The 17189-nt window shown below is 37.2% G+C and overlaps 1 protein-coding gene across 1 annotated transcript in view; it reads left to right on the top strand.

The window, feature by feature from the left end:
* The window catches only part of DIO2 (iodothyronine deiodinase 2), a 96353-nt gene that overhangs the window by 65797 nt on the left and 13367 nt on the right, over positions 1 to 17189 (top strand). The window contains 1 exon segment of the mRNA XM_047860972.1: positions 16640 to 16913. Within this exon segment, the coding sequence (XP_047716928.1) occupies positions 16692 to 16913 (222 nt within the window). The 5' untranslated portion in view covers positions 16640 to 16691.

Here is a 17189-nt window from a genome sequence, read left to right as displayed (position 1 = left end):
TGATAATAGTTTGTAAATAGAGTAGTATTTTAATGTAATATCTATAGATTTTCCTTTGTGATTTCTTCCATTATATACTTTAATTATCCATCCTCCAAAAGAGATGAGTTAAATATTTACCTATGTTTTCTCATAGTCTGTTTTCATGATTTTATGTGTTTTTATAAAGGAATGTATTTCACAAGTGTGAATTTGATTACACACATTATCTTTAAAATGAGGACCCCTCATGGGGCAAGGTCCCGATTGCAGTCATATTTTTATTTCTAACACTAAGTATAGTACTTAATACTGTACAGGTACATAATACCTGTAGTGTAGTGAATGTGTATGGGATGAAGTTGACTTCATGTACTTATTTCCTCAACTATGCCATCTCCATGTCTTTGCTTTACCCTGTTCCTCAGATCCTGTGTGTTTGATGAATGTGTGCATAAATCTTCATGACCATCTTCTTTCTACAGTTAATATAGGACAAAGAATTATGAAGTATGTGAGGAAAAATAAGGGAGGGATGGGAATGTGTGGCCAGAGGGTGCAGCCTTCACAGTTCTCCCCAAGGCAGTTTATGGTTTGCTAATGAAGCTAAGCTTCAGGCACTTCACTTGAAATGTGTTCATATAGTCGTATATTTTTGCAAACTTCACACAAGTGAGGCATTTTAACTAAAATTGGTTAAATCACCTACCTCTGTACATCCTGACTTTTATTCTTTCATACCTTTGTGTTCAGTGATGTTGGAGAGCAGCAGTCATTTTTAGTAGAAATGCATTTACTTCCAATTTAATGGGATGTATTTATGTTATTTTCAGTCACTTGTGCATAGTTTAGCTACTGCTAGCTGTCCTGGTATGGAATTGTTTCTAGGAATATTGCCCTCCATAACAAATCAACTGATACTGTGATAGCAAAGTACAGGACCAAAGGACTAAAGATGTGATTGTGGAGGAAAAATAAAGTTGGAAATGTATAAAATGAGAAACTCATTGCTGGAAAATCCAGCCGTACAACTCTTACATGAAAGAACAGTTGACATACCTCCTAAAATTTTATATTGACATTAATGAGTTGTAAAGTTGAAAGAAAGTCTTCTAAATGATCAATAATAATAAGGAATTTTATCCCTATTTGCAATTTTGTATAAAAGACTATTTTTATTCTATAAAAATTATGTGATAATATTAATTATTGTATTATGAAGAGGTGATCAAAGAATATACAGTCAAAAATTTAAGAAATGTATCTTGTAGTTAATTAATAAAAAATGCTGTGCTATTTTTCTGGATTTTATGGTGTTTGTGGTATCTCTCAGCCTTTTAAAATCTGTAATTTGTTGTGATATCTTTTCAACATTCTGAATAGTTATTCACTTTTGTATCTAATTTTTGTATTTATAACTACACGTCCTTTTTCTTAAAGAGAGCCCTCCCAAACTATAGAAACTTCAGGCCTCATAAAACCTTCATTTATTTTCATGTTCTTTCTTATGCCACTTTATTCACTACAAAAAAGTGGGAGAGTACTCTCCCAATTTGCAAGCCAGAGTCCTTGGATTTGCAAAGTCAACAACTCAAATCACACGAGACTTCTTTTGTCAGTAACAGTACTACTCCTCTCCCTTTTGGGATACAGTAGGACAAGGTAGAGGGAGACCAGAATTTTGATAGGTGAAATCGCTTACCTGATCCTGACAATGACAAAGATTGCCAGTCTCTCAGGCTGGGACAGTCTCATCAGTCAACCTAAGTTTGAACTATTAGCACTGTCAGCTTCCTCTGAAGAGATGACAATTCAAGGTAGCTTTCCTCACCCACTGGGACTCCCTCAGTCAAAAGAGCAAAACACTTAATCAGAAGGAGGAGCAGAAATGCATATCTCTGGCAACAGAACTGGCCCCATCTACTTTCAGTCTACAGAGCTGCTTGCACTAATTTTTGCATGACTGTGAAAGTGATCCTCAGCAGAAGGCTTTGACTTGCTGGTACAAGAGCTGGGGCAGGGCTTGCATCCTCTGCCTTGGGAGGGAGTGGTTGTGATGCCAGGAATAGGAGGGTTACAACAACTTTGCCCATATACTCTCACAAATGACGTCTGATTAAAAATAACAATAAACATTTGCCCATATTTGTTTATACATGCATTATCTTTGCAAGATGAGCAGAAACAAATTGCTGGCTGAAGGTATTCGAAATGAAAGCCAGCTATTAAGCTTTGCCCTCACTTGGTAATAGGAGGAAACTGTAATGGACTATCTATTGGGGTTGTGAGGATTATTTAGATCTGAAAGCAGAGTTGTGATTTTTTTTGACCCTAATGCAAATAAAGTAGATGTCTGGAGAGTATCCCGTAACTCCTGGTGTTATTTAAAAAATCAAGTACTTACATGATTCTAAGGGAAATCATAGTGCAAGTTGAAATTTCTAAAAGTTCTAGTAGCTTAGAATGTGTTATTTCTATAAACATTCACAAAAATCATTCCATTTATGGCTTTAAGACATTTTGGTTCTTATGCAGTTTTTTCTATTATTTTGAAAATAAAGGACTGAAAAGCTGCCTCACAAGTTTCTATTTCTCTTAAGGGTCATGATAGCTTGTCACTAGTAGGAGCCCCATTACCCATGTCCCTTAGTTTTATTTTTATCTGCTATAGAAAGAACAAAGATCCCATTTTGGGGTGAAACAAGGGAAAAGCATCTCAGTTGGCCTTCTCCTAAGTCCTTTTCTCCTTACCTCCACTTCCAAATCACCAAGAGAATTAAAAATATGCCTGCTGGCCACTTAAATTAATGAAACTGCTAATGTCTAATGCAGGAACATCACCTCCATATGCTCTAGATACATATATGAATAGACGAACACCTGTCTTGAATGTCAGTGTAATCCATGTAAATCAAGGATTGGTTTTAAAATCCTCATTCCCGGAAACCTGAGTTAAGAAGTATTGAAGAGATATGGAACATGAGCAAGCTGTCCTTTGGCCTCGAGATCAGTCACAAAATTATCTGATTAAAAATAAACTCTCAATTATTCTTTCAAATAAGTCTATCTTTTACTGTGAAAGGGGGTCCTTGTTGATCTGCCTTACAGCTTTATGATTTCCTTTAAAACAAGACCAATGTAAAAGAGGCATATTAGTTCCACTTTTGTTTCCTAACTTATTTCAGTCAAACTGGTTATATTTACCAGCATTTATACTTACTCTAAAACAGCAACTGGGCATGATTTTGTTCCCTGGGGACATTTGACAATATCTGGAAACATTTTTGGTTGGGGGACTGGGTGAGGTGTTGCAACTAGCATGCAGTAGGTAGAGACTAGGGATGCTGCTAAGTATCCTATAGTGCACAGGACTGGCCCCCAAGTAAAGAATTATAGACTTTTTGAAAACAGGAACATTTAACTTATTTTCAAAAGTGTAGATATTCTTTTATTTGTGCCTGTGTTAGTTTCCAATGGCTGCTGTAACAGATTAGCACAAACTGGTTGGCTTTAGCCAATAGAAATTATTCTCTCACAGTTCTGGAGTCCAGAAGCCTGGAATCAGTATCACTGGGCCACAAATCAAGGTGTTGGTCAGGTCAGAAGTGGTAGGGAAGAATTCTTTTTTGCCTCTTTCAGCCAACATTCCTTGGTTTGTGACCACATCTTCAGGGCCAGAATCTTCAACTCTCTTTTTGCTGTCTTCTCATTTTCACCCGTGCGCACGTGCGTGTGTGTGTGCACACGCACACACACACTCATGTGAAATCTCCCTCTGCTTTTCTTTCACAAAAATGTGTGAGATGGCATTTAGGGCCCACCTGAATAATCCAGGATAATTTCTCCATCTCAAGATCTTTCACATGATCACACCTGCAAAAACCCATTTTCCAAATAGAATAACATTTATGAATTCCAGAAGTTAGGATTTAAAATTCTTTTTTCAGGAGGAGGGAATTTTTTTTTTTTTAGCTTACCACACAAATTGAGGAATAAACTGGTTGACTGCTTCATGGGCACCTTCTAGCATCATAATTTGTGATCCAAAGCTTGTACCCTTTGGAAATCTGCTTTACCCCTCCCTGAGCCTTGGTTTTCTCACTTATGAAATGAGCCTAATACTTGTATTTAGGCCAATAAGATGGGTATGAAGATTAACTGACTTAATGCAATTAAAACATTTAGAAGTGTTACTGTTATATAAGAAGTTCTCAGTGTCAGCTATTATTACTTGTTGGTACTGTTTGTATTGATATTATCAATATTATAAAAAAAGATTGTGTGAGAAGATAATTGTAGACTTACTTGGTGGCCTATGATATAATCCACATTTCTTTACTGTTAACTTTATTTTGCTTTGACAAATTTAATGAAGGTGAGTCACAGAAGTAAAGTGGTGACTTAGTGTCTAAAGAATATGTTTAATCTGCCTTGTGGAGTTTATTTAACTTTTTCTACAATAGGAACAGACTAAGTTAACCCCCAAATTGAGAGGGCAACTCAGAAGCCAAGTTCCCATTAAGAGCACTAGCTTTAGGAATAGCAAAGATGTAGTACTTGCTCAGAGAAGGAATTATTCTATACTCTGAAAATGTTTGAGTCACTTTTTAAGCTTTTTATGGACATAAGTAAATCTCAAATTTTTAGATTGTGATAGAAATCCTTTCCTGCTAACTTGAGTACCATCCTTACATCACTTGGCTTAGTCTCCCATTCACGTTGGCCTTTCTACCTCTAATACTTTAGATTGTCCTTTTTTCCCTCCCATCATTATTGCAGTATAAGCACATCTAATTTGTTAGTAACTAAGCAACATATCGTCTACAAAATGTTTTCTAGCCAATGGTTTTATAGGATTTTCTAGTGATATTATATGTTCTCACACATATTGGGTGCCATCATTTTGAAGAACGAACCACTGGGCATATTCCACTATTTGGTAGGAAATGTAATTTCTTCCAGGGGCTCCATTAGACTACTGACAGAGACAATTACCTGACAGACTAAAAAATAATATAAATTTATTTTCCATTCATTAGGATGATTTTTAAAAATATAAAATTTCAAATAATGTCATGTGTGCACCAATGGAAATACTTCCATTTTTCTCTGGGCATTTTGCCAAGAAATAACCATATATATGCTCAAGTGCAATGGAAATCTGCAGACCTTTTGACATTTGAAATGTTACTAGGTTAAATAATATGAAATTGCTGTTTTAGTAGGTCAAAAAAGGTTGAATGCGGTGTTTCATATAGTAAAAAAGTAAAGAGTACCCCTGTGAAGAAGGAGCTCAATTTTCCAGAGCTATTAAATGGAAGTAGCTAGATGAAACATTCAAGTATAAGGAAATTTTTGCACTTAAAGTTACTGATATTTCTCCCAATAAATATAAACTGAGTCCTGTTTCACATCCTTTACTTTAATGTCAATGATTATGGAAACATGTATTATTAAAAGAAGGGAAATGAGTGAGCGAAATTCATAGTACAGAAAGCTAGGTAAACAGAAAACAATGAAAACTGCAGATTGTTACAAACTTTGTAATCATTTCTGTTTGACAGTGTTTATCTCTTTAAATGTTTATCTTCTTACCCATTTTTATTTCATTTTTATGTCTGTCATAAAGTTGGATATCACTCAATGCTTAGCTCTTTGGTGTCTGAACATGGAAAGCAGATTGCCCTGGCATTTTTATATACTGTAGGAAAAGAAAGTCATTTTCATTTATTGAGATTTATTATTTGAATATGTTTTCCAATATAGCAAAGCACACCTACAAAATTTAATGTACATGCATATGCAAGTACACTATTCTGGCATGGCATCAGGTAAAATTTTATACTTTCTGTTGGAGAAGATGCAGACTCAAATAGATGCACACATGTCTGGCCTCCCACCCTCCACACACTCCCTTAGTGATCAGTGATATGGGGAAAGGTATTATATTTTCTATAAAACCCTCCAAACATCCATTCATCACTTTTTAGGCTGGGAGTTGTTCTGAAATGGTAAGTGGTTGGGAAGATGGAATAATCTCTAATGGAGGAGGTTATTACCTTTGGGGAATGTTCGATGACTCAGGGAAGGAGAATGACTTTAGGGAATAGGCACACAGACCTATTATCATGGGTTTCACTAAGAAGTTAAGTTTTATATTATTTTTGCTTTTTATGGTAAATATCATGATTTTGTTTTATCAATGAAGTTTCCCTATGAGAAATTTTACATTAAGAAACACATCAGCTTCTCATTGCTCACTTTCATGAATTCTTATCAGCTTTTGTTCTATCACAATCGTCACATTCTTATGACCCAGTTGGCAATTTCATGCTGTACCTTGTAGTACATTGCATTTGGGGATGCATGTAAATGAGTAAACTGAGACCACCTCATAATTTAAAAAGCAATCTCACTCTGAGTCAACATGTATACTGCATATCATTAAAAATGGGGAAAAAAAGGAAATGACTGTGGTTCAATAATTTATGAAAAATGTTACACTTTTATTGTTTTTCTGTGCATTTTTTTACAACACCTATCACTGTAGCACAAAGGTACTCAAATGAAAAATTGGATTCAAGCTCAAAAATGATGGGGAGGAATGTCTGTTTTCCATTTCTTTCCTAGCGTTTGACAAATAAATATCACTGTGAGTAAAAAGCTAGATATAAAAGAATAAATCAATTAGCTAGCTAATTTATATGATGCTTTCTGTAGACAAAGAGACCTCACAGATGTTTTGGGAGAATCGAAAAACCTGACCTGAACTTCTTTCAAAATTACAGGGAAAGCAGGGTAGTAGGTGAGGATGGTAGAGATGAAACAAGATTGGACATGAGTTTATATCTTTTGAAGCTGGTTGATGGATACATGGGATTCCTCATTCTCATCACTCTACTTTTGCATTTTTACGTTTTTGTTTGAATTTTTCCATAATGTGTTTTTTTGAAATCCTAGGATTTAACTGTTTCCCAGCAGGAGTTTATACTCTAAATACGGAAACAAAAATGTTCATCGTGCATGTATACTACAGACTCTACAGTTCACAAATGTTTCCTATTTCCATAAAATCTTGATTTCCACATCTTTCTTGCACTAGCTCATAAAATTCTCCAAGTAAATATCTTCAATGTTTATGGCCCTGCGTCCTATACACTATCAGGGTGACTTGTCATGAGAAGACAAAAGTAATCGAAATAATAGACAAAGAAGCAAGAAAGACACCCTAAGCTATAGACTGAAGAGAACCAGAAAAATGAAAATTTGGATTCTGAGTTACTCAACCCGTTTTTATCCTGTAGCAGCATAAAGTTTCCAAAGACTCCAATATTACAATAGTCACTAATTTAGAATCTCAATGTGTTTTATGAGCTTGTCTCTGTGATGTACCTAGAGAACCTAAAAATGAAATGAATGGCTCAAAATCATACAAGTGTGGTAGTGGAAGACTAGAATTGACCTGGTCACTGTTATGCCCATTACTGATTATTCTTCAACTGGAAGTGAATAGCATTACCAAGAAGTGCTTCCTAACTTCCATGATATATCCATAATATTCAGATATTAAGATTGAATATACTAACTTTCTGTCAGTTATAAAAGGAGAAAAAAGATATATTTAGATCCCTGTTCTTTGCTATTACTGGTAGAATCTATCAGAACAAAGCTTTAATCAAACTTTTTTCATTTTGTGTAACTATAACAATGTTACTGTTTATCAAAAGGTTATCTATACCTAAATAACTTATGTTCCAAGGTCAAAAATACTACATAAATTACTCTAATAGAGATTATTGATAAAATTTTGTTGATAAAATAATCTCTATTGGAGGTATATATAAACATTTCTTTGAACTTGTTCTATTATCAAATATCACATTTCTGAATTTTGCAGTACTATACTTAGTAGGGCTTGTGTATTTTCTTCATTAACACTTTCTTTACTCTTGTCCCACATAAAATTGGCTAATTCTTCTTTTATACCATACTGTATACTGCAATTTTATTTATTACAGCACCTGTACCATGAGTTGCCTTCTTTAGTTTACATGTTTGTCTCCCTCTACTGGACTCCAAATTTGTTTGAGACCAGTAATCCTTTTCAGTGCCTAGCACAATGACAAGCTCTTTGTGGGTTTCAATAAATGTTTGTTGTAAATGGATTGGTGAACTGAGTAAATGTCTTCTGGTGGCTGATATTTTGAGTGAACTTGAGCTTATTTTATTATATAATCAGATGTCTTTGGCTTTTTCCTATCCTTTTTCTCCCATTTCCCATATTTTTTCCCTGGGGCTACATATAGAAGAAGAAAATATTTTACTCACTGATTTCCAATGTCGCATCCTTTCATTGAACTAACCTCCAAATTCTTTACATTTCTCTATTTTTCCAATATTTAATATATTAATAGATCCAAAATCTATTATGATCAAGGAATCAAATGTTATTAAATGTGCACTGCCCTCTCAGGCCCTTATTATATTCATTCTTCCAAATCCAGCCTTATTTTTCTGCCCTATCCTTTGCCTCCATACCCCCATTGCCTGCTAACCCCTTCTAGAAGAGTCATTTTGTACACAAAAAATCAAATAGCTCTTAGGGGTGCCTCATGGCTCAGCTGGTTGAGCATCCAATTCTTGATCTCAGCTCTGGTCATGATCTCATGGTTCATGGGTTTGAGCCCTGCATATAGCTCTGTGTTACAGTGAGGAGCCTGCTTCGGATTCTCTCTCCCTCTCTCTCTCTGACCCTCCCCCATTTGTGTGTGCATGCACACATTCATATGCTCTCTCACGAATAAATAAATAAACTTAAAAAACAAAACAAAACAAATAGCTTTGATAGCTCTTTCAAGACCCATAGTTCTGAGGTCCCAGGGTAGTAGAGAAATATTTCCATGTAGGATGAATAAAACAGTCTCTATTTAAAAAAAAAAAAAAAAAAAAATATATATATATATATATATATTTATTTATTTGAAGTTTATTCTTTGAGAGAGAGAGAGCATGCATATATGAGCCCTTGTGAGAAGTGTGGAGGTGGAGAGGGGTAGAGAGAAAGGAGAGAGAGAATCCCAAGCAGGCTTGGCTCTCTTAGCAGGGAACCCTATCCCAGGAACCATAAAGTCATGACCTGAGCCAAAATCAAGAGCCCGATGCTCACAGACAGAGCCACCCAGGTGCCACAATAAAATAGTCTCTTAAAGAAGGTACAAAGTAGTGTCACACATAGTGACAGGCTTCGGATTTTTTGAGGCTTCTGTGAGACAAGCACACAGTCATTAAAATGTCAGTGGTTTTCCTCCTTTGTTATTGAATGTTTTTCTACCCCCTTCTGGTTCTACCCCTTTCTGGAAACTTAGGAGAACAAGTGTTTTCTAGGATTAGGGATACTTGGGTAGATTTTCTTTCTTGTCTCCTTAGAATCATGGAAGATGCAGGAGTGTTACATGGTGAATAATTTAGAGTTAAGGAACATGCCTCCCTAGAGGAGTCTCACACAGGTTCAGTCCAGGGTTGAGTTTGGGTAAAGATTCAGGGTGATTATTATTTTTTAGGCAAAGTTTGTCCATCCACAGTTATAGTAATCTTTCCTGTTTTTCACTAAGTAAGTAAAGTTTCCTTAAAGTCAGTTAGAACAGGTTGTTAATTCATACTAAAATCAGTTCTGACCTGCTAGGAACATTTTTTTTCCAAAGGTTTTTATTATCGGGAATCTATTGATGCAGATAGGTTTGAATAAACTTATCAGTCAAGATTGCTTTTTATTTTGAGTATTTTTAGAATAAGACTAAGTTTCTTAAAAACATGAATACATTAGCCAACAACATGAGATAAGTATGGGAAGACATTTTTAGCTCCATTTTAGAGATAGAATATCAATTCAGAGGTTTGCTTCTGATCTTATGGGCCTATGTGACCCCAGAAATAGATTCTGTGCCTGATGATTGAAGTCTGTCAGAACAAGACTTCTCTTGATTAAGGGGTGAATGCCAATTTGCTGAGTGAGCTGGTATTATTTAACATTTATCAAGAAAAAATAGAAATATTTGTGCTGAGGAGTTTAGCGTCTTAGATTTGTGTATCATTTAATTCATTGCTGATACAAAAATCATAAAGTGTATTGTTTTTATTTTGGGAAAGCAGATTTTGAATCTTTAAATCATGATAGAAAATTCTCCTGAGAAAACACAATAAAAGTATTTAGGAATTTGTACACATTTATTTTTAAAATAATCATTTACCTGAGTGGTTATGTCTTGATAAAAGACTACCAGTGTTGATCTACTAAATGAAGCTAGATTTTAAAAATAGATTTGAATTGCGTGCCTTATATTTTGTCCTCGGAAGACAAATGGATGCTTTCCTGTCTACCTCTTAGAAAAGCATAAGGATTTACTTAATTGGACAAAAAATTTGCCTTCAAAATTGAAATGTAGGGGCGCCTGGGTGGCGCAGTCAGTTAAGCGTCCGACTTCAGCCAGGTCACGATCTTGCGGTCCGTGAGTTCGAGCCCCGCGTCAGGCTCTGGGCTGATGGCTCAGAGCCTGGAGCCTGCTTCTGATTCTGTGTCTCCCTCTCTCTCTGCCCCTCCCCCGTTCATGCTCTGTCTCTCTCTGTCCCAAAAATAAATAAACGTTGAAAAAAAAATTTAAAAAAAAATTGAAATGTAAACACAGCAATAATTTATGATTATGGTATTCTGCCATGAGCCTTGTCAGATGGTTTTAGGTATGTTTTACATATTAACTTACTTTAAACTATTATTTTAATAGTACCATAGGCTTAAAAAAAAGTTTTGAGAGATTGCCTTATTAGCCTTCCTCCCTACCTTGAAAACAAGTCCACTGATAGCATTTTCATAACCTCCCTGGGTAACATAGCTCATTGTATGGTCATCCTCATTGCAGGTATTTTATCCCCATATCAAATGTGGATTTTTTATGCTATAGTAATTCTACTAGTTTCACCATCTCCACTGAGATTGGGACATCTAGCTTATTTTCTCTGTGCATTAGTGTCTACCAATTCTTGAGAGGAGGTGTGGCATCCTTTGCTCTCAGTGGGAACAAACTGCACTATTGCCTCTGGAATGGCATGAACCAGCATGAATCTTAATATATTTTGTCATGCTCTGTTCATGTACTCAGTATATGAGTGAAGCAATGTATAAGTGATGTTTTTTTAAAAAAAGCAACTGTAAAACCATTTATAAAGAATGGCCTATTGTATTTTAACACTTAATGTTTGCCTGTGGTTTCCTATGAGCTATAGAGTAAGAGTAGAGGAAAAGCTGACTTTTTGACCATTTTTCTTTGTTTCTTTTGGTCTATTGCATTGGGTCAAAGATTTAGGGAGAATGATGACATTGAGTCAAGTTTTAGGAAAAGAGGGTAAGTTTCAATGTATTCATTCTGACAGCTTCTTGTCCTGAAAGAATTCATCTTGTATAACTTTACAGAGTGTTCTTTTGTATTCCCCTGCCCTCCCCCACCAACCTGGGGTGTCTCTAGAGGTTACTACACTATTCTCAAAACTAAATAACACTCAGAGAGCCTCAAAGCACCAGAGACATTGGGCTGCTTGGGGTGGGGATTGGCCATCAATACGTATCTAGACCAGGTCAATAGCAAACGAAGGCTGTTGTCTCATAACAGCTGTTCAGTGGCCTCTGTGAAATGAGGTGGTGGCTTCCCTCCAGTTTCTGGACAGCTGTATTCCTCACAGAAAGCACTGCCACAATTGGCATTAACTGGCTCTCTTGCTTACAGCCTCCTCAGGCAGCTCATTGAATCTTCTCCTCTTTTCTCCCTGCTTCTTTCTCCTCTCCACCCTCCTCATCTTCTTTCTCTTCATTTCTCCTTTCCCCTTCCTATTGTCTTTTCCCTTTTCCTTTCCTTCTCTGTCTTACCATAGGTGGCCTGGAAACAAAAGAGTAGCAGCCTTTTCTGAGGGAAGAATGCATTAACACCTCAGCCTGTGTTTTCTGCCAGGGCTTGTGAAGGGACCTAAGAGGAGCTGTTGGGATAGAATGCTCCTACCTCCCACAGCGTCTGCCTTCTCTGCCCCAGCCCTAAGTTGCTTTGCTCAAGGTGTGTCAGAGTTTACTCTGGGGTTGTGTATTTTATCCATTGAGGTGCTTTCATCACAAGGCAGGGAACACAGCTCTGTTTGTAGAATGGACGGGCCCACAGGGAATTTTGAATGACTCAGTAGTTGTGGTATAAACCCTTCATTATAACTCCCTCTTGGGCACAACCAGGAGTTACTAGAGACAGAGGGTTGTACAGTTTTTGGTTTCCTTCTCTGATAAGAAGGGGGTGGTGTGTATGGCAATCATATTCCCAAACCTCAAATAAACACACCTGTCCTGACTAGGCATTTTTTTGATTTATAATCTATTTATCTGACAATATTTTAATAAAGGAATAATCAAACTCCATTTTTAAACTATATTTAACAAATTGTTTGAATTTTAGAAGGAATAAAATTCTATGAAATAAGACTTCTTAAAAATCCACAGCATGAGTTATTAACTTGACAGAATTCTTTGGATGTTCTTTGGCTCATTCATAGAACAATAATGTGATAGCAGTGATAGCAGTGATAGCTTCTATCCCTGAAATTTCCAAGTCTGCTCTCAAGTTATTCAACACCATGCTCTCAGTCTCAAATTGAGTCAAAAAGCAAACCAAAGGAACATTTACCACTCATATTCTTATTTTTTCCAACCAGAAGGAAGCAGTGGTTGATATGATGCTCTCTTACTCTGGAAAGAAAAAACAATTAAACAATTTTACAGTGGTTCTACACTTACTAAAAAACCCAAAGCATTTTGCCCCAGGCTGCCTCTGTTTAGAATTTAAAACCTGTGTACAACATTGTATAGAGAAATTGAACCAACATGCCACACATTGGTTTGCAATTAGCTCATTACAATGTTGATTGCTAAGAAAGCTTACATGGCCAAGAAGATATCTAAACCTTTGAAATGACCATATGAAATCCAAACCAGGAGCTTGAATTGGGGCAATATTAAACAGATGTGAAATCCCAGATATCCTTTGCAATTTAGAAGGTAAAATAATTTAGCACAACCACTTTTGGCAAGGGTTTCAATTTTCAGAGTATGACCAGGACCCACAAAACAGTTATGTAAGAAAAAAGTGAGGTTCAGTGTTGGGGAAAATATCCTAACATCAGCTTTGATTCTACGGCCTTCTGAATCCACTTTCCCTCATCTATATGATGGGGCATCTATATGATACTCTGTCACCATACGCATTATTTTTGTTACTTCATAGATATAAAATGACTTGAAAATTAAAGTGATGAATAACTATTAATAATTAGAACAAGCAAACCATGTGTACAAAATATCTTTGGAGAAATGTAATTTCTAGAATGGACAGATTGTATAACAGGTAAATGAATGGCTCTCAGTTTTGTGATTCATTTATTCATTCATTTAAAAAATGATGGATGAAATCTTAAAAATGATACAATCAGATTGGCTATGTGTCTATTTGTTCTTCCATTGAAAAAAACCAAACAATCCTCGCATACATCTGACTTTGGAAGGAAGGAAGGAAGAGAGAAAGAGAAAGTAAAGTAAAAAAGAAAAAGTCATTCTGATTTATAATCATTTGTACGTTGGATGTGCCTTGAACTTTGCATTTAAAAAGAAAGTGTTTTTCTGATTTTCTACCAATCCCCCTCCTTGGCTTGCCATTTCTAATCATACCTTTCTCCTTGAAAGCAAATGACAAGTGAGGAAAAATTGGTGTATGGCTGCTAAAGCCTCTGCCTTAAATGAGCACTGCTTTCATTCAAACGGGTCAAAGTGAATGTCTGAGAAGGGGTGAGATTTTAAGGCTTGAGCAGTGAGTGGAAGTGTCATTTACTGACTCCACACCTTCTGTCATGGTGGAGTGGGACTTCATCTGGCACTTTAGCTTTCCCATCTACACTAGTTAAAATACAGTGTTATCACCTCCTTCTCTTTTTTTCCCCCTTCAATAAGGATATTGAGAAGATTGAGAGAATGAATGGAGTAAATGTATATCATGTATATGAATAATATTCTTTTCCTAACAATGTACACTAGTCACAGGAAAACTGTTTTTCTATGTGGCTCATATTCATTCCTCTAAGCTCTGAAATCTTGCCTCAAAATTTAGTCCATGGAATGTAAATCCAAGATTCATAATGGGCTAAACCAATGAGAAAGATGAAGGTATCAGGTTTTTTTTTAAGACAATAGGGAATGGCCAGGGTTGTGTCCATGGGGAGGGTCACATCCAAGGCCAGCCAGGTGTACAATTCTGGGACACCACAGTCATATCATATTGAATGTGAATGGTGCCCCCTAGTGTGGAGTAGTGCATACCCTGCCCATTGGTCCATTCAGTTCATCCACCTTGAATTTACTCTGTTCCAGGAATGGTTCTAACTGGTGGAAGACAGCAGTAGAGAAAGCAGACAGGAATCCCTGGTCTCATGCAAATTAAAAGCATTCTCACTGTATTATTTTTTTAAAGGCAAAAAGCACCAGGCCAATCAAATAAAATGCATATATGTATAGAATTTGGCCCATTGGCCCACCAATTCATGACCCCTGCTTTAGGCTTTTAAATTATTTCTGTGATCTTGCAGGTTTTCACCACAGGGACAAAACATAGAAATGTACTGACCCACAGGTTTGCATCTTCTGCTTAGCTCATACTTAGTGAGAGCAATATGTATATAAAAAAGTCAGCTAATTAATTTTCAATTTAATTTCGATTTCCCCATCCCAGGATCTGTACTTACTACTTCTTCTCCCATGAAAACATAATTCCTAAGGTGATCTGTTAGGTAAGTGAGGAAGGAAAACTAGAATGAGGCAAGGGTCATGGCATTCTGCCAAAGCGCTGTCTGCCTAACTACCCATCGCTCCTGGAGACTAACGGCAGAGGTGAGCAATGTTCACTGTGGCTCTTGAACCAATTCAAAGTCTTCTCCTAACCACGTACAAATTTAAATTTTTTTTTTTTTTGCAAGGAAATAGGAAGAGTCCCTAAAGCTTCAGGTCTCTTAGGGATTATGTTAACAGAAGCAGGGAAGAGTAGAATTGAAAGAGCTCACATAAAGAATTTATTTTTCAGTCTTATGGCATCTTAATGCCATGTGACAAAAAGTTTTAATTTAATCTGCATATAGGCAAAATGGAACAAAAAAAAAGGAGTTCTGATCACTTAACTACTTTTATGTCTGTGTGGAAGATTTTTCTTTCTTTTTCTTTTTTATTTTTCTTTCTTTTTTCTTCTTTTTTTTTGCATTGGAAATTTCAGTAAAATTGAAAACTTGTATTCATTTTCTGCAAGAAGCTTTAGAGAAATGCTGTGATGGTACTCAAAGAGTTTAAAAGTTTCCACCTCAGAACTTTGAATTTTCTTAAATAAGATCATGACTCAAAAATATTTAAAGAACCTAGGTCACAAACCTGACGAGAGACTGTCAGAGTAGAAAGGTATAAAGACCAAATGTAAGCATATACATCTTCCAAGAACTAGGGCAAAGACCTTCCATGAGGACTCTTCCTCTTGATCTACCTGCTTTCCAGAATCCTTTCCTTCCCAAACCCCTCATAAATGAACGATAACAATAATAATAATCAGAGGAGAGAGTGTTTCCCTATCAATCTGCACGTTACATTAAATTACTTTTCCCAAAATCTAGAAGTATTTCCTGAAAACTGGCAAAGGTATTAATTTTTTTTCTCTCTCTCCCTCTCTTTAAATCACAAAGCAAAATTCCACTGTCCCTCTACCCCCCCCCCCTCCTAAAAAAAAAAAAAAAGTTGTCGAGTTTTGCTTTTCTATTCACTGCAGTTCTGGCCAAAGTAAAGCCCTCTTTCTCAATGACGTCAAGATCTTTACCAAGATTAGGCTTTCATTTCTCTATTGCAGCAATTAGCCAGGGAATGTATAAAAGGCTTCAGGGAGACTCACTGGGCTGCAGAGAGAGAGAGAGAGAGGCACTTTGCACCACAGACAGATAGCACGAAGGAAAAGGCAGAGCGAGTGAGGAAGAGAAGAGTCAGTCGCTCCTGGGGAAGGGAGAGAGAGACAGGCTGGGAGAAGGAGAACAGAAAGTGTGTGTCAAACGGAGTAAAGAAGGGGAAAAACTACCCTTCAAGCACATTTTTGAAACTCTGGCAACTCCAGAAAGAAACGGGCTACGTTTCTGAACATTAGAGACAATGAAAAGCTAAAGAAAATTTTGCAATCTCTGCCACAGTCTCATAGGTGCTTAGAAATGAAAGTAGAGCTGCCTGTCTGTCACCGACTCTGAGAGGGGTGACTGGATTAAGGACGGGGACGCCAGTTTGTGTGTGGGTTGTTTTTTGTTTTTTGTGGGTTTTTGTTTTTGTTTTTTTAACATCTTAAATCCTGAAAAAAAAAAAAAAAAGGCAGCAGCTCCGAATTGAATGAATTGATGGGCACACTCCAACTGCTGGGCTGCAGAGACTGGACTTGGTCTTGCCATTTCTGCTTCTTTGAAAGAGGAGACAACTTGGGCTTCCTTTTAATTTAGTTTTTCTCCTTCTCCCCCCACCCCGGCCTTCCCCTTTATCTCCCCCACCCCCTCTATCACCACCCCCCTTTTAAATAAGAGGGTGAAGGGGAACCAGAGCGCACAAGGGAACTGACTGGGAGGCAGAGAAGATGGGCATCCTCAGCGTAGACTTGCTGATCACACTGCAAATTCTGCCAGTTTTTTTCTCCAACTGCCTCTTCCTGGCACTCTATGACTCGGTCATTCTCCTCAAGCACGTGGTGCTGCTGCTGAGCCGCTCCAAGTCCACTCGCGGGGAGTGGAGGCGCATGCTGACCTCAGAGGGAATGCGCTGCATCTGGAAGAGCTTCCTCCTCGATGCCTACAAGCAGGTGAGCTGCCCCGACAGGGGCTTCTCCCCCGGTCAGCAGGGGCAGGGGCTGGCGAGCGAGGGACCGCAGGCCCTGGGGAGCATCGGGTTGGGATCCTGGCGCGCTATCTAGGCTCCTGGAGTTACGCTCAAGGGAGCCCCTACCTGTGCCTTCCACACCTGTCACACAGGTTAGATTTGGGGATGACAGGTATTAAGCTGTTATGACTCTGTGCCACCTAGTAAAGACGCTTTCTAATAAGAGCCATTAATGTCTTGCTGCAATTTTGGAAGAGAG

The sequence above is a fragment of the Prionailurus viverrinus genome, chromosome B3 (assembly GCF_022837055.1).
Source record: "Prionailurus viverrinus isolate Anna chromosome B3, UM_Priviv_1.0, whole genome shotgun sequence".
Taxonomy (NCBI): domain Eukaryota; kingdom Metazoa; phylum Chordata; class Mammalia; order Carnivora; family Felidae; genus Prionailurus; species Prionailurus viverrinus.
This window is presented reverse-complemented; position numbering and strand designations above follow the sequence as displayed.